Source organism: Polistes fuscatus, unplaced genomic scaffold, assembly GCF_010416935.1.
Source record: "Polistes fuscatus isolate 324 unplaced genomic scaffold, CU_Pfus_HIC Scaffold2, whole genome shotgun sequence".
Classification (NCBI taxonomy): domain Eukaryota; kingdom Metazoa; phylum Arthropoda; class Insecta; order Hymenoptera; family Vespidae; genus Polistes; species Polistes fuscatus.
The window spans coordinates 20,336-38,845 of NW_025113096.1; the positions used below are offsets into that span (position 1 = coordinate 20,336).

Sequence of the window (18,510 nt, forward strand, 5' to 3'; positions counted from 1 at the left end):
TCTTCTGCAATAATTATCAGCCAATCAGGGCTCTTTGCTGATCATTCCTCTTTCTTTTCGCGGCGTCGGTGCTGGAGATCGGACGGATGCTACGTCGTCCGTCCCGTTAATCTCAGGTAATTAAAAAATATTTTCTAACGTGTTCAGCTATTGAGATTCTATGTCAACTTTTTAATGCTAAAATTATTTAATATTCAAAGTATGTTAATAAGTATCATATAAGTAATAAGTATATATAATATAGACATTTGGTAATTGCAGTGTTCTACTTTTACAAAAACCGACAGTCGATAATACGATTTACCGACCAAGAAGATCTTATGGTTACTTACCACGAATGTTTGCCTACTGTCGGAGAGATTTATTGTGAAATATTAATTGAATCGAATGCAGCTTCAATGACGAGATATAATTTGAGATGGAACCTATTAAAGGTAATTTCAATAATCTTGCATAAGTAGAAAAGAAATATGATAATACTCTTAAGAGATATTTATTCATAGCAATAATAAACTAATTGTTTTAGCAGAAGTAATTAGCATAATAATATAAGATCATAAAAGTTTTAATAAGAAATAATTGAAAAATAAAATCATAAATATACTTATAAATAGATTATCTACAGCCTTTTTTTCAGCCTTTTTACATGTATTAGACACAGTACTTTTCGATTGTATATAAGTATTACTTCCATTTGTTCCGTGTAAATATGAAAACATCTTGATGCTATTTTTCAAAAATCGCGACAAAAATTTGCACCCCTCTGCATGATAGGCTCTGCACTTTTCAGCTCTCCTATACGTAGTAGACGCAGTTCAATTCTTTTAATAAATAAGTAATACTTTTGTTTTTATTTCGTCTCTAATTGTAAGTAAGAAACAATCCAGACGGAACGTTGAAAAAATCATGACAAAAATTTTTATCTCAAAAATGTGGCCACATGCTAGACTCAGAACTTTTCAGCATTGATATAAAAAAACCGAGTTTCCTCCCTTTTTTTTACAATTATACCAGCGTGTACAATTTTTATTATCGACGTTTTCAATACATTATTTTCATTTTTGTTTGATTCACCTTTTTTTAATATAGCTTTCAAGTTAAACTCATTAAATATGTAATACTGTAAAATTACATATATTTAGTATTTAATTGTAATTTTTCTTTATCCTAAACACACTATAACAATAGTTTCCATGTAAAAATTTAGTAAGCGTAACGGTGTATGATTTTTAGAGATACTCACTGTGTATGTATATTTACAACACAAAAGTTAATTATTATATATTAATATATTATATCTTGTAAGGCAATTATTGCGCCAGTGCTTTTCAGTTGATTCCTGCGTCATTGCAACGCCATCTTGATATGATTTCGAACCGCCATTGATACGCTATCGAACTGCCATTAACACGCTATAGGAACGTTTCCGAATCGTGTAATTGGAGCGCCATTTTAGGGGTTCATTGAAACATATTTCAATATTGGCCCGTAAAAAAGAAAAAAGAAAGAAAAAAAAAAAGGAGAGAGAACGCAATATTGTGAATAGAATATATAATTATAATATAAAATATACCTATCTATCTATGCAGAATGTAAATATCCTGCATATATAATAATCTTGTATAATGTAAAAATATTGAAAATATTTTAAAAATACATTTTAAAGATGTTTTAAGCTTTTTTCGTAAAAATTTAACAAACAGGTTGACAAGTGAAATGAATGATAGACATCGATATAATTAAATAAGAGATTTGCATTTTACAAAGCAATAAGTTACACGAGAGTTCTTACATGAAATCAAAGAACCAACTTGAGTCGTGGCTGTTTGTTCTTTTTGTCTTTCTATACAAACAAAACACGGTAAAAACGTGATCCAGATTTGCAAACTCGCGTTCATGCGGAAAGCATGTGGTAAGATATATAATATGTATGTGTATTTAAATTTGTGTGTGTGTTATTCCGTGTGACAATTATTCTCTAATTAAAAAGATGCTCTGAGGTATATTCTTCAAAATTCCATGCACTTTGCCATCTGACAATAGTATTGAAAGTCTCAGAAATAAAAAGATATTAGATTTCGCTTGGAAGACAGAAAGAACGATACCATTCGTTCGTATAGAAGACTATAGTCGGGCAAAGTAGCACCAATTATGCGCGAACAAGAAGAAAAAAAGAAAATTAAGAGACGAGTAGAATGAAAAGAAGAAAAAGATACGTTTAACCGCGACGTAAAAGTATTATAGGTATCATAAATTTTTAATAGTTTAGCACCTATTCGCTGCTATCGTTATTGGATAAGCTGCGAGAGAATTTGTAAAAATTGTTGATTCTTGTTCGCTTAAAACTTTTTTCGCATCTTAATTATTAACGATACGGATTTTTTGTTCTCTCTTTGTATCTTAATTTTATTACATAAGGCGAATCACTGTTTCGAGTGTTTCGCCTATTTTTGATTCCCTTTCGATCATTTTATTTGCTATTACGACGAAAATAATATTTTAGACACTTTAATGCGGCAATCGACTTCTTTTTTTTTAGTCATATGTCAGCATAGAAAACACGAGGATATATATATATATATATATCCATATATACGTGTGTACGATAGATTAAAGTTTCCTTTCTTTGATATTTTATTTTTCCATCTACGACGGTGTTTGAATTTATTTTATTCACAATGAGCCTTCGTTCGTGTGTCTAAAAACTCGTTAGGACAATTTTCTTCGATCGCTGTTTCATTAGATGATGATGCTCCTTTTGGTACGACGGGTTCTTCTTCATCTTTTTCGGACTCTAAGTCCGATGTTGCTCTGGATCAATCGCTGGAAAAAAAATTAATATAAGAAAAAAAATGCAAGGAATGCTTTTCTATATAAGATGCATCATTTGGACAAGTTATTCATGTTTGAAAATTCGTAAGTTAACGAATTACTTGTATTCAATTACTTGTGCAAAATCATGGAAAAAACGAAAGAAAATGTTTATTATTGGTGATAAGTAATTGAAAAGATAGTTCAGTTTACGCGTATTCCACATAATTTTGAACATTTTGAATATTGAAAAATGACTCGTCCAAATAAAATATAAGTATTATTATATGTATAGGTATATTAAAATGAAGACGGTCGTATTTTTATCGATTAAATCCAACCTGTCGCTGTTTTCACTGGTCGCTTCTTCGCTACAATCTAAGTCGAGTTCACCCTGTATAGCACTTTGCAAATCGTCTATTCTTTGAAGCGCTAATCTCAGATCATCCCGAGCGAGCTTAGTTTCAGCTTCAGCAGCCTCTAGAGATTTTTCTAGCTCGCGTCTAGCACGCGTCGCTTCTTGCTCGCGAGCTAAAGCGGAACTCGCTTCTTCACGAGCGTCTCGCAACGATCTTTGCAATCTTCTTGTTGTGTCTTGTGCCGTTTGTTCTTTTGTTCTCAGCAAAGCCGTTTCAGTTTGAAGCTTCTCAACGCTCTCCTTAAGTCGTGCTATTTGAGTCTAGGAGAAAATAACGAGCTTTAATTTATAATTCACTGTGAAATATTATTTAGATGATTAAAAATAATAACCTCTAAACGAGCTCTCGTTGTTTGTTCAAGTTCTAATTTACTTTCCAGTTCCTTAGTGCGAAACTCTAATCGTCTCGTAGCAAGACTATTTGCAGTTGGATCACCGAGTTGTTCTACGGATTCCAATCGTTGACTCAATTCTGATAACTGATCTTTCAACGATGATTTTTCTGCTTCTAGAGCTGCTATCTGCACCTGAGCCTCTTGCAATTGTGTCTGCTCTAGGGAAACTTGTTGAACGGCAGCTCGATACTTTTTTAATACCTTAAAAAAGAAAAAAAGAAATAACATATATAGATATAATAATATCTAATAAGAAATGAATATTTGAAGAATTTTCTATTAAAAAGAGCATACTTACTTCAGCGAGTTCTTCCTCATTTTCCTCGAGTTGAGAGAGAAGCTCGGATCGTTCGCGATTAGCGGCATTAGCACGATCCTCGGCTTCGGAACGTTGTCTAGTAGCTTCCTCCAAAGTAGCTTGCGTTTCGTTCAACTCCTGTTCTAAAGCTTGTTTAGCTTTGGCAGCCGCTGCTCTGGCACATTCGGCGTCTTCCAATTGGTTCTTTAATTGTCTTAAAGCTGCTTTACCAGTCGAATCTCCTTTCGATCTTTCCAGCATTGTTTGGGCATCTCTTAGCAATGCTCGTGTCCTCTTTAAGTCTCTTTTTAATCTTTACAAATAAGAAAGAACGAATGTAATTGTTTATTGTATTGAAATAAACGGTTTAACTGGAACGATAAGGTAAACTAAATTGTAAGATAATTAATCACCTTTGCGTCGTTTCGGCATCCGCGGCACGATCGGCCCTATCCTGTTCTTCTATGGCTACCAATCGTCGTTCCAATTCGTGTTTCTCGCGAAGAAGTATCGTTCGTTCCTCGTGCTCGTTCTCCAACTGAGATTCCAAGGCCTTTACCTTTTTGAGCGCGTTCCCACGTACATCTTCCAACTCTTCGTCACGTTGCTGCATCTCCTTCCGCATCTCTTTACGTTGCTGTTCTATACTCATCTCGAGTCTCAATTTTGCCTGTTCAAGCAGTTGTACTTGTCCAGCCAAATCGTCTAATTCTTCCTCTTGATCCTTTGACCGTTTTTCTAACTCGTGCTTTGCTTTCTTTAATTGAGCAACCTCTTCTTCTGTTTTACCACCAAACGTTAATTCTTCCAATTCCTGACTTAACGTACGAAGTCGTTCTTCTTTCAATTCGATTTCTAATTTTGCGTCCTTAAAAAATGATCAAAATCAAATAAATTCATTTTTATTTACGTACGTACATCATCAGTACGTACATCATCAGTACGTACTTAGTTGATACGATACTCACACTCAAGTTTTGCTCTATCGTAAACTTCTCAGCAATTGCGATTTCTTTTTCTCTCGCCAATCTCTCTCGTTGAGCCTTTTCTTGTCTAAGATCGTTCATCAAATTTTGCGTTTCCGAATCAAATCTAAAAGAGAACAAAATAAATTCATCGAATCTTGGATTAAAGCATGTGTTAATCATATAAATCTCATTTAAGGAGACACAAACTAGTGGTCGATATGAAAAGGTTTTTCTTTTTCTTAGCATATCAACTTATTTTTCTTATTGATAAATATTTGGCCATGTTTATATCTATAGTTTCTTCGAATTATCAGCAAAGTAGTATCACGTATCAAATTGGCATTATTATTAGGTGACTGGAGGAAATAGAGGAAAATCGATAAAAGGATTAAAATACTGAAAGACAACAACGAGAAAACGTTTGGAGAATATGTCTTTGAATTTAGGATAATCGATGTATCTGACTATTTTGACGATAAACCCGTCGCGATTTATAGCCAGACGTATAGCCACACGTGTAGCCACACGTATAGCCATAGGATGTAAAAGTTTGGCAAGGATGTCTGGCCTGAAGGCGCTACTGGTGGCCTGGCGTCAAGCCAGAAACACTTGTTGCTACGGAAGAAATGAGAATAGAGCGAGCCACCTCCCAATAGTAATCGTCTTAGTCGTCGTTTTTCTTCAGACAGAAAACGAAACTGATGAAAGCGAGACCGAGAACGAAGCGCATCCAGCGAGAAACCCAGATAGGCAAGTTCTCAAACTTTTTCTCAGCTTTCCGAGTTTGAGAAAATTCTACTAAGTAGATTCGGGACAATTTACAATTACATTTCAATTCCGGTCTTGTAACTAGCATCAGGTTGCTGTTACTAATTATAATCGTCATGATATATGACACATATTCATTGCTATTGCCAAACTATTAGAATCATTTATGAAAAGTGAAACATAACTAATTCGTCGTTCAGAATCAGGATCGTTTTCAGATTGATGAAAAACTCGCGAATAAGCCAGGCTATAACTCACTTGCGTTGTTTCTTCTCCAAAAGGTTGTTTCTAGCAGTTTGCTCTTCCAAGAGCAATCTTAGATCATGCATTTCGCCGTTTAACTTTTGAACTCGGCGTTTCCATTGACCTACGACCTGACGTTGTTCTTCGACTTCTTCATAGGCATCGGCCAGCTGAGAATAAAAGCAAAAAGACTCGGATGAGAATGTAATGGATGTAAATTATCATTAGTTAGAGTGAAAAAGATGCGAAAACGATGCGGAAACGTACCTTCTTCTCCAGTTGCTTCTTCAAACCAACCAATTGCTCGAGGTCGTCCTCGTGCTGTTGAGCCATCTTTCTCTTAGTAAATTCGAGTTCACGGACAGCATGTTCGTAGCGTTGTTTATAGACACCACCATCTTCGCCATCTTCCCCATCCGACGCAACGCCGTTTAAATCAGCTGCTCTTGCGTACAATAATTCCATTTCAAGTCTTTCGGTAGTCTGCTGAAGATTCTTATTGGCTTCGGTAACATCCTGAAGTTCTCGTTCCAATCTCAAACGTTCCGACGTTTCGGCGTCGATTCTTTCGGCTGCCAAAGTGGATGTCGAATGTTCTTCCGCAAAATCAGCCGTCATTTCGCTCAGCTGCAATCAAAAGAAATAATAGTATTATATTTGTAATGGTATTATACAAAATATGCATTCATTTAAAATAAATAAACAGATATCTGATCATATAATCGCAAATAATGACTTCTAAATGATCGCAATTCCTAATTAAATGAAATTCAAGAGGCTTTCGTTTGTAACAATGAAATTGGACTATTCTAAAATACCTCATTCCCAGGACCATCTGACAGTGTCCTATCTTCCGAAGCCCTAGAAATACTTTGTCTCGAGGAGAGATTCTTAGTCCTGCTAGTAGATCTACTAAAGTATTGATACCCTTTGATCATAATATTCGTAGCGCTCTGACTTCTTCCCATGAACGGTCTCGAAGTGTCTCGTAAATTATTGGAGACAGAGGCACAATTTTCATCCAAATCCTCCTTATGACCAAGACTTCGCCATTCGTCCATGATATGATCAGTTCTTTTAAGAAATTGTGATATTCTGTTAGAAAGATAGGAAGAAGCTGTAGCAGGTTCAAGGTGAGAAGCCATAGGTCTAAATGATTGTCTGACTCGTTGCTTATCACAACTCAGAACAAAGTTAAGGCTAGCATCAAAGACGACAGGTGCTTGCTCTTTCAAGGCAACATCCTCGTTGACCAAAGAAACCACGCTACTTTCACGTGGAAACGTTCGACGGGGTGCTAGAGGAAGTGACTTTGATGAGTCTAAGCGGGAGTAAGCTCTGGAGGAAGTTAACGAAGGCGACCTAGTGGCCGACCTGGTGGCCGATCTAGCGCGATAGGATAAACTAGATGAAAGGCTACTAGATGGTGACGGACTTCTCGTGCTCGTGCTCATGCTCGTGTTTAAAGTACCACCTTGTTGTAATCTACTATTTGATCGTTTCATATAATTGACGATTGGTGGTAATGGAGGCCTCCTTGTTAAATTTTCAAGACTCTTACTGGAACTCGGACAATTTACCATATGTCTTCCAATCGAGTCATCTTTCTTGTCCTCCGATAACCCATCAATATTAGATTCGAGCAAATTGTTACTCTTTGGTGTCATGCTTTCCGAAAATGCTGACGATGGTACCGACAGCATGACGATGGTATTATGACACGCTCTTCTTTCTCCAAACTAGCTGACCGTTGACAAAGGATTAGAATGAAGCTTGCCGTTTCCGTCTTTGCATATTGTTTTAGCTAGAAAAATGTTGCTCGATCGTTCGATTACGTGTCGAAGAGTCGCATCTCGTTCAGCGAATTGCGTAACGTCCAACGACACTACTACAACGCCCGTATCGAGAAAGCGTCACGGTGCGACTGGCCTCTTCCTGGGTCAGCCGATTCGCAGAGAGAGAGAGAGAGAGAGAGAGAGAAAATACGCGGCGTCCGGGGTGGCGGCGGTCACCTCCGAGTTATTCTAAGTGAAAGAGCAAACGAACGAGCAAGGAAGAAGAAGATGAAAACGTGAGCGAGCCGAATTTCTGGCTATTCGCCAACTTCTCTTCGGGGATTCGTGAGAAAAGAATCTGAAAGTCGATCGTGTTCGAGCCGATTCGCGTTTAACGTTAACAATAAATCTTACAAAAATACTCCTATAATAGACAAATAAGTGGATTTGAACAACTGCTAAATATACCCCCTTCTCTCTGGGAAAAGAGAAACTTATTAGGTTTATTTATTAAAATTCATTGATCAAATAAAAGCATGCAAAATTCAAATGACCACATTACCAGCAACCTTAGGAGGTAGGCCTAACAATACGATTTTTTACGGATCGTTTCGTCTTCTCCTAGATTTCTCGAATAAACGAATTTCTGGCAACATTATACAAACTTTTGTTAGTATCTTCGAGGGTGGGCGTTTGACGGTACACGAAACACGTGTTTCCGTTTATGAAAATGTAGCAAACCTCTGTAATTTGTATTTAACTTTTGTATTTGCTCCGGTTTTGATTCCAACACGAGCATTCTGTGTTCAAATTTTGTGCGTTCTTTGTAATCGAAGAACGAATAAACTTTGAATTAGATGTGCTAACAATCGTCATCTTATATTATCCTCAATATTTTCCTATATTACCACAGTGTACCTATTTTACTATTAGATATTTTTAGACTTGAAATTTAGATTATAAAGTGAAACTCATGTCAGTTTGAAATATTGTGCGTTAAACGACTCATTAGAACAATATTATAGTATCGACGTCTAGATTTATTTGGGTCATAACTGAGTCGTCGTACCGAGAGTCGTACCGAGAGTCGTACCGAGACTCGATCCGTTCATTCGTAAACCTCCTTTACTTGGACTTTTAATCCAATCCGCGAGACTGGCATATATTATAGTAGCACGCATCGGAGCGTACAATTAACCTAATTATACGATTCGCAGACAGTTTTCACTAAGCTAAACCTGCAGTATGAAAGAAAGATTATTACTTCGAATCCGTTAACATCTTCATTAACAAACGCTTTGAGATTAGTCAAGGAGTGGTGAAAGTGAAAATATGAAGTAAACCTATAGTAACAATCATGGAATTTTCGAGTATGCTTCTGACAATAGTATGATGAATAATTTATCTAGGTAAAACTTGGGAAAATCTTACTCACCTTTGCCTCGAGTTTATCGTTATCGTGTTTTAAATGATTCCGTTCCTGTTCCAGTCTTTCGACTTTCGCCCGAAGAACCTCCAGTTCTTCCTATTGATGAAATAAAACGAAAAGTATACTAAAAATCGATTAGATTAATATTTATATAATTATATTATTATTAAAATCATCGAAAAGATAATACAAATGTGTATGCCAACATACACATGCATATATTTGCCAATGAGACATTACTTAAGGCAGATGTTTGAAGAATGAGCCTACTCACATACAACATGATTAGCATTTTTTCTTACCGTTCTCGCCTTTAGCTGATCCTCGGTTCGATGAACATTTAAAAGAGGCGCGACTTTCACGTATAATCTCCACCATGGCCATTCTCTTACCGACATCAGCTTCCTTACATTCCTTTGAATACATCTCACTGCGAGGTCTTGCAGCTGTTGAAAGATAAGCAACATTTTATCCTATTATGTAAATGAGAAATTACTGAACGTTAAAAACGTATATATTTCTCGATAAATTATAGGTCAAGATCAACAACGATGTCCTGTCTCTTCTATTTCAAAAAAAAAAATTAGTTTTTCAAGTTATTTTGTTTAACTATTATCATTTAAAAAGTATTACTAACTACTGACTACACCAGTGTCATATATCTACCGGAGTAATATATTAACAAGAAGATTAGAAATCGCTAATTACCTTCAATGTGTTAAGTTTTCGACGAGCAAGGTAGCCTCTGCATCGAGCTTGAAGGAGAATTATATGTCCCGTGAGCTTCTCGTCTCTCTGAGCTTCTAATCTTTCTAAAGTCCCAGATCTGAAGAATATCTGTATGAAAAGTAAAACAAGAGTAAGACCTTTTCATTTGAGTTAATAATCATTAAATCATAGTGTGTTGGATAATAAGTAATCAACGAGACTTGCTTTTACGAAAATTAACTAAATATCGGTGTAGTAAATAAAAAAGATAAGATTAAATTATAAGAAATTGTATATATCTAATTTTTTATTGACCGCAAAGTATCAGCATCAAATAAACGCCTAATATATATTAATTTATGTATGTTAACAACAAATGCAAGAGAAATAGCTAACATTTTGTGAAAAAAAGATATTTCGTAATATAAAATAAATGATCTCGTACATAGGGAATTTGCCAAGGCAAGAATTTATGTGACTCGTAAAATGATTTACTCGTAAAATAACTTCAATAAGAAAGAACAAAATATGCTTAGGTTCGCGCTGTTATGATCATCCCCTAGGCGATATATAATCGAGTTTATACGTTTTAAATTGATCTAATTCGAATTGTTCGAAGTAATTAGCGAGCGTTACCGAGTATACGATGAGATAGTGAGCTGACAGACCTGTCTCGCAACGATGGACCCAGTCGAATATGTAGATCTGGGAGTTTTCCAAGAATCTCTGGATATTTCGTATCCACTAATGGCTTTGGGCATATGTTCTTTGCAACTATTAATGCTACTAGCTCCGATGCTGGATGCCAAAGGACTATTTCCGCTAACCATAACTACTTCCTTTTTCCCCGAACGAACGAATCTACGTACATTATCCGCAGAAGAATCAAATACTTCTATGGCGCGATCTTCTTCGTTAGGAGTGATCTCGAAGCTATTCCGGATTTGTTCACTCCGACCACCATCTTTCCACTCAACGTCATTCTCGTTGCTTATATGTCCACTATCTTCCGAACAATTACCATCCGACACGTACCCATTGTATTCATTAGCATTCTTTGATTCTTTCGTTGTTTTTTTCAGGCTTGACTCTATCGAGGAATAACTCGGCGGTACGACATTGTTTTTCGACTTGATCCATGAATCTCGCAAGTTTTCGCTTCTCGGCGTAGTAGATTGAGCGTTTTTACAGTTAAAGAAATTAACCAATTGTTCAATCTCTTTCGTTCTCTTGCCTAAAAGCTTTCTTTTACTATCCGGAGTACCATTCGAAACTTGGATCTTTTTCGTTTCTTCTTTTTCTACATGAATATCTTCTCTTGCCTGTCGTTCCCAGTTACATCTGAGTTCTTGTATATTTCCCAAATTTTCTTTCTCGATCCTTGTTTCTTCCATTTTCTTTTCATTATTCTCGGATAACTTTGTATCGTTATTTTTTGAATTGGTCTTTTCGTTGTTGTTTTCCATATCATCGATAGCATCGATAGCATCGAAACCATCGATACCATCGACACCATCGACTCGATCGACAGAATCGACTGTTTTTTTGATTTGCTCTTCTCTGGTCGTTGGCTCGTCGCCATGTTGGTCGCCATGTTGGTCGCCATTTGGTTCGCCAATTTGGTCGCCATTTGGTTCGCCAATTTGGTCGCCATTTTCGTCATCGTCCAGTTGAGCCATTAAACGAGCCGCCCGCTCCTCCAGATTTCTCCCGATGCGAGAAAAAGAAGACTGCTCTTTGGGTAAAACTTTGTCACCGATCGTCTCGCGACAATTCTCGTAAATACGTTCGTCGATGGAACGATCGAGATCCTGCTCAACGTCGACAACAACGTTCGTTTTCGTAAACCGAAAAAGTGTCGACTCTCCGCTGCGATCCACCTGCGATAGATCGGCGAGAGATCGACCCAAGTTGGATATTCTACCAGCTAAAAGTGGTATTTTGCTTGGTTTTGAGCACAACGTCGTACTCGATGGCATACTCTTCCTGGATTGATTATTGCTACAAGCCTCCATCTTCGAGCTCGACCGAACATTCCACATGCTGATCGATCTATTCATACTTTGTCTCTTTTTTGTTCCTTCATCTTTCATATTCTTCTCGCTAGGCTCCCGAAGAACCAAGGAACTTATCTCTTTCGGAACGTTTAACAAACTGATCGAACGATCTAGATTCTTCCTCAAAACTTCCGGTTTCTTCGGTAATTTAGCAGGTGCATAAGTGAGTCCCTTCTTCAAAAGACTCCTGTCTTCCAATATGGTACAGGAAGAGGATGATGACAAAGTTGTTTTGACTAATATCTTTTTTTTATCATTTTTCTGACTTTCTGAAATTCCTCGGCGATTCTTGTTCAAGATCGGTTCTCTAGTTTTCAATGAATCACAACTCGTTGATGAAGCAACCCGGTGTGAGGTTGTCTGCTCACCTTTGCCAGGTGTCCTCGAAGTTGAACGATTGATTCGAGACGTTATCTTATTATTACTATTCATCGAAGTCGAGTCGTTCGACCGAGATGGATTTTTCGATCGTAAATTTGCTTCTCTGTTGTAACCCGGTGACATCTTAGAAATATTTGGACTACTTTTGGCCTTGAGCAATCGCGAGCTCCCACTACTCATCCACTTTGTAGCGTTGTCTAACATTTTGAACAATGCGATGTTTGAGATATAAAAAAAACTCGTCAGAATTCACTTTTATTTCGAATGTTTTTTTCTTATCACTGATAAACCGGTCTTACTCTTGGTCCGTTGAATTCCATTGCTTACTTTCTTCCTTTGAATTAATCTTCTCCAACGCGGTTATCATATCGGGTTATTTCTTATCTCTTTTATTTTATTTCTACTATATCAATTTCTTAAACGTTCGTATATTTTGAAAAATTGATCGAGCGAAGGAAAGATTCTTCCACGAACAAGCCGAGACTAACTTAAGTGCCATAAAAGCTGCATAAAGGTGAGCTCGATGAGAAACGGAGACGTAACGGAAGGAGATACATGATATAGAGAGAAAGGGAAATAAGAAGGGAGGGAGTAAACGAGAGAGAGAGAGAGAGAGAGAGAGAGAGAGAGAGAGAGAGAAAGAGAGAGCGAGAGCGAGCGATTATCTTCAAGCCGGTTGCAAGGATCTTTGCGCTCGGCAAGATGCAGCCAGACATCGTTTCAATACCCGCTTATCATTTTCATTCAACCAACAGTTTGTATTTCTTTGCATGTGAATAAAACAGCTACTTCTTTATATAATATGAATTTCTATATTTATTCAAAAAATATATGGATTTGGACGTATCTAAAATTGAACGCGTTCGTACTGTTTAAGATACTCGTCTCGTGATACTATATTTATCACAATTGTTTATGATTATTATAGTGCTGATCGTATGGGTCGATCGTATTTTTCAAGAATCTTTTCACGTAAACGTGTTGAACAAAGTATCGATTTATCTAAACCACTAGAACTATAATTTCGGAAAGTTTCGTATTTACGTTAATTATCAGACATTAATAAACTCTTACAATTAGGCTGCGGAGAAGCTAAGCTATCACAGAGGTACTTGAAAGGACCATCGTTATTCTTCGAATTGCATTCAGCAGAGCTACGTCAGTGCACTATAATCTTCATTAACGAGCCTTTTCGCGATAACACCTTACCTTCCTTAGTCTAATTAATTAGATTGATGTTACTGACGTTAAAAAAAACATATTCAAACTAAAATATTGTACTTTCTCTTCGATAATTGATATTTTTTCATTTTAGTCTACAAAATCTTGATTTTTAGAGATTCCGAATATTCATCCTAAACGACTTATATTTCAATGACTAGTTTTTTCATCGATTTTGCGAAACATAGATTTGATAAGATATAAATATGCATATTTAATCTCGTTGTATTTGCACTTACAAATACTACTACAGAGACGTTACTAGTGGTCCGGCAGGTACTTTACCCAGAGCTCGATGATGTTTACCGTTATCGAAGCAAACAGGTACCGGTGGTCACAGACTTTCTTTCTCTCTCTCTCTCTCTCTCTCTCTCCCTTTCTCTTGTAGGTTAATTAAGAAATCGACGATTCTCCATCTCCATCTCTCTCTCTCTCTCTCTCTTCGATTCTTATTCAAATAGCACGCTCACGTAGGACACACGATACATAATTAACGATTTGTCCCTTCGAACTTCACCTTTGGAGTAAATCGAACGAGTTAGAATTACAGTTTATTCATACAGTAAATTAGTCGAAAGTACCGGTTGGTGTTTAAGCGCATACCAACTCACACTATCGTGCCAAGATTTAAATTGGAAACTGTAATATTCGGTGTCATATAGTTGGTACAATACTCCAAGTTATTTTATAATGTTTCAATTTCATCCTTGTATATACTTTTCAGGTACATTAATTAAAATTACTTTTAATATTAATAAATATATTAGAATGATAGGTCGATGATATATCAAAGCTCTTGTGAAATGTAAATTTACAAATCACCAATAACACGAATAAAAAAATGAATAAATATATAAAAGGACCTTTAGCATTTATTCTAGTAAAAAAAATAATGAAACAAAATAGGATAAAACACTCGTGGTACCAGAAATACTTGTTTCAAATCGAAGAAGAACAGCACAAAATAAGCAAAATCGCGAGCAAAACGATCGCGAGCAAAACGATCGCGAGCATGACCAGCGGAGGACTGACTGACTCGAATAGTGGGGCCTCATCTTCTCTTTCTCCTCCTACTCCTACTCTTCCTTTACCTCTTCTTTCTCCTCATCTTTCTCTTCCTCTTTCTACTCTTCTTCTTCATTGTTATGACTCTTCTTGTAGGAAGTACAAGTGTACATTGGATAAGTGTCAGGTGTAGATTGAAAGAAAGAGAGGACTATCTTTTTTCTTTATTTTTAACATATTGCATATCTCTCAGTGTCTTTTCTCATTTACAGAGATCTACGATTACAAAGATAGACGACACGGAGACAAGGAAAAACTATAAGACAGTTTTGTGAAATCCAATCGTGGATAAACGTGAAATTTTCCCTTTTCGTAAATGCATCGAGACACTTACTATCGTAGATGTGATTTTTCTTTGATCATAAATAAGATTAAAAAGTAAAATCATTCGCGCACAGTAATCGATCGAATGTCAAAGGAATACGTAAAAACTCGAGGATTTCTCTTGAATTGGTCAAATTTCGAGAAGAAGAAAGTAGGAAGTCGACGATGCTAGCTGGTTACGAGGAGGACATAATAGAGAGGAAAAATCGTGGCATCGTGTCGTATCGAATACGATCACAGTCGCTCCGCTTTTGCCCTGCCCTGCTTATTCTTCTCGTCTTCTTCTCGTCTTCTTCTCGTCTTCTTCTTGTCCACCGTCGTCAACATCGTCGCGTCGAGTATGCGTCGTCGGCTGGCCTACTCCGACGGAACGGAGAAAGGAGATGGAGAGAAAAGAGACTTCCTTAACTTACTATAAATACGATTCCTACCAATATCTTATTGAATCGTCAATTTTATTCTCAAGAACTTTCGATTTTTCACGAGGATTCAAATGAATTCATTTCTATTAGGCATTATACCAAGATATCATTTATACGAAACGTAATAAAAGAAAAATACTAAATTATGATGAGGTTGAAGTTTTTCGTTGAAAAGAGGGGAGATCTAAAAAAACGTCTCATGATGGAGGATCTCTGGTTCGTTCTTGGTAAGATTACAAAAAAGAAAGAAACAAAAGCACCGAGTAAGAAAAAGTAAAAAGAAATAGAAGAAGGAGAAAGGTAGCCGTAACAACGTCTAGCTTACGGCAATGAACCGGGGGCAGGGTGGAAAGAAGGAATCCGAGCCCTAAGCCGATTACTCGGTAAGGTAACAACAACCAGCTCGAAAGTCGGCACTCGCTAGCTGGTTTGCTCAGAGACGTTTCCGCTTCCCCTCTTTTTCAAAGTGGCAAAGAAAAACAGTACGTGTGAGAAACTCGTCTCTCTCGGCCATCATAGGTGCCCTCCTCATAGTAATGAGTAGCACGTACCTCGAGTCTCAATATATTATATATAAACCTCTCTCTCTCTCAAGGTGCCAACTTTAGATGTCCGCCGAAAGCTCCATTTATTTGTATCGCATTGTGTCACGTTGAAATCGTATGAAATGTCGATCAATATAAAAGAAAAAACAATAGGAGAATCATGTCACTTAGACGCTTCACGATCTCGATCTTCGTGCGTTCTGATACGTTCATCGTGCGAACCTGACCTACCACGTCGTTTGCTCGGATAAGCAATGGCGTTTCTCGATTCGTATCTAGTTTACAAGTTGCACACACGAGCGATATGACTAGTAGTCGTTACCGTTTTCCAAGTAAAACGTTAACACGGAAATTACTTGGTCCTTTTAATTTCTATATCGAACGATCTTTAGCTCATTAACTATCATTAATTAATTGTTTTATTAGCTTCGAAGGATCTCTAATTTTTAGATACCTTTAATTATTTCCTTTTTTTTTACATACTCTTATGAGAAGAAATAATAACAATAGTAATAAATTTTTCATTAGATATGTGTTTCTTTATTCTTATCCCAAGTTAAATTATATCTCTAAAAAAAAGGTGTTTATATTTTCAATCAATCTTAGGAGGAATCGTTTCTCTCTGGCGCCATAATATATATCTGCTTCGGCGTATCGTATGATGATATTCTTCATTTATATTTCCACGCACATACAATACGTATTCTACAGCACGTATTCTAAAGTGGCATGAGCGAGTACGACCAGCGGTCTCACTTCCGTTGCGGAAAGGTTACCCCGGATACCTGGAGAATCGAATTCTTTGAAATACGCTTTAACTATCTAAGGGCTACCTTCTTTTAATATCTGTTAATATAATATACTCTATAATTTATAAAAGATCAAAATAAATGTCGTCAAATATGATAATTATAGAAAGACAATCATCCATCGAAAGAACGTCGAAAAAACGTAAATGAGGTTATCGTGTGCAAGTCATTGGTCTATACGCAGGGGGACTCGTAAAACTATGCGATATGCTAACGTCGTTACGATAACTAGCCATACGTAGAAATAAACTTTGTCTTGACTCGTTGTGACTAGCTATAGTCTCGTCATTAGTCCTTATTTTTTGGTCCTATATTTTGCCGCATAGAAATGTCGAGTTCGAGGAAAACAAGTGAGACGGTAAATTGCTCGCTCATGTCAGTTAAAACTTTGGCGAGCCAAAATACTAGTTCTTTTTTACAGACATTAGCATAATCTACGGTGTGCAACATAGTAAAAATAATGATAAATTAAAGATAAAGCATTGACATTTTGATATTACCCTATCGCAGTAGAATCTTCGTTATAACTCCTCGCTAATTAAACTAGTTTACTCTCGATTATTCGTTTTCGCATTAAGAAATAAAAGTGCACTTTCGTGTATCATAGGGCCAAGTATGGAAGATTATTTTATGTGTTCTGCCGAACAGAAAGTCAGGTGAAGTGCAGAGCCACGAATGTGGGCCATGAGAAAGTCTAACGCGCGCGTCTTTTTTTCTTCCTTCGAGTTATTCGCATCTACTTTTGTGCAGTTTGATAACCAAAAAGTTGCGAATGCAGCCCACGAGATGGAAACTTTTAGAGCGAATCATGGTGTTCGCTGTATTACTACTACTATCCTATACTCTACCAATATTTATCATTTTAATAACTAATGTATATTGTTGAAAATTCTTGGAAAAAGTTGCTAAACTTTGTACTTTGTTTAACTTGTGAATAAAAATGATTATTATATTAATATTATTAAAAAAAAAGAAAAATGAATGTGCGAAGGTTCGCTGTTTCACCATTTGCTCGATAACGGAAACATTATCGAATTGATGCAAAGAGAAAGTTGACCTTTTTCGTACTCTTGAACAGGAGTCAAGTTCTTTGCCAACGTAAATCGCACGCGTGTCACGCGTGCGCGTAACACTAATCAACGCTATATACTAACTATTATCTAATTGTAAGTTATACAATTGTATAGATTGTATATTTCATTCGTTCTTTTCGTTCTTTTCGTTCTTTTCGTTCTTTCTTACGATATAATCTTCGTTCGGACCAACATATGTTACTTTCATTTCAAATAAGCGCATGAGAATCTATCTTATTATACGTAGATGCTTCCTCCTCGAGGACAATTAGAATAATCGAAAGAGAGCGAACGTCTCTTGAAAACTTTCCCTATCGCATTTCAGACGACTGTCGAACTGATCGAAATTTGTAACACTTTCGAAATTCGTTACACTTCACTTTCGAAGAAACTACATTGTACAAATAATTGAATCAAGTCGTTTTAATAATCGAAAACTCAAAAACAAAAACGTTCAAATGAACTATTTTTCTGCGACTTGATATTGATGTAATATCTTTATTTTTAGTTTATTAGATTCCATTGAAATTATTCTTTTTTTTATTGACTAAGTTAAACGAGTAATAGGTAGTAGTAATACCGTCGTAGAAATCGTATTTTTAACGATAAATGTTAACATCGATCAAATTTGACGAACGAGACGAGGTAAAATAAAAGAGGAAGAAGTTTGCATGAAAGTCGTCCCAGTTTAGAACTCGAAAGTCCGTAGCCATGGCCACCTGTGAAATCAAACGAAGAGAAGAAGGATCGAAGAAGGATCGAAGAAGGATCGAAGATCAATCGCGTGCATGCATTCGAGT

General features: G+C 36.5%; 2 protein-coding genes across 11 annotated transcripts in view; both read right to left on the reverse strand.

Moving 5' to 3' along the window:
* Positions 1-1,736: 1,736 nt before the first annotated feature.
* LOC122517140 (unconventional myosin-XVIIIa) overlaps positions 1,737-18,510 on the reverse strand; it is a 38,337-nt gene continuing 21,563 nt past the window's right edge. For 6 of the 9 annotated variants that reach the window (XM_043635524.1, XM_043635525.1, XM_043635527.1 and 3 more), the window contains 11 exons: positions 9,814-9,942; positions 9,408-9,551; positions 9,112-9,201; positions 6,169-6,528; positions 5,917-6,071; positions 4,891-5,014; positions 4,336-4,790; positions 3,923-4,235; positions 3,562-3,825; positions 3,153-3,490; positions 1,737-2,823 (listed from right to left, as the gene is read on the reverse strand). In XM_043635524.1, the coding sequence (XP_043491459.1) occupies positions 2,817-2,823; positions 3,153-3,490; positions 3,562-3,825; positions 3,923-4,235; positions 4,336-4,790; positions 4,891-5,014; positions 5,917-6,071; positions 6,169-6,528; positions 9,112-9,201; positions 9,408-9,551; positions 9,814-9,942 (2,379 nt within the window). In that variant the 3' untranslated portion in view covers positions 1,737-2,816. Of the gene's footprint in view, positions 2,824-3,152; positions 3,491-3,561; positions 3,826-3,922; positions 4,236-4,335; positions 4,791-4,890; positions 5,015-5,916; positions 6,072-6,168; positions 6,529-6,719; positions 6,997-9,111; positions 9,202-9,407; positions 9,552-9,813; positions 9,943-18,510 lie in introns of those variants that run through there. The other 3 variants (XM_043635530.1, XM_043635532.1, XM_043635533.1) reach the window with 3 other exon arrangements.
* On the reverse strand, positions 10,268-14,519 carry LOC122517146. 2 transcript variants are annotated; one of them, XM_043635548.1, is made up of 2 exons: positions 14,398-14,519; positions 10,268-12,755 (listed from the first exon to the last, which is right to left on the reverse strand). In XM_043635548.1, exon 2 carries the CDS (start codon positions 12,453-12,455, stop codon positions 10,446-10,448), a length of 2,010 nt encoding a protein of 669 aa, XP_043491483.1. In that variant the 5' UTR covers positions 12,456-12,755; positions 14,398-14,519; the 3' UTR covers positions 10,268-10,445. The 2 variants fall into 2 exon arrangements, with proteins under 2 accessions (XP_043491483.1, XP_043491482.1); XM_043635547.1 differs by having other exon boundaries at positions 13,990-14,519.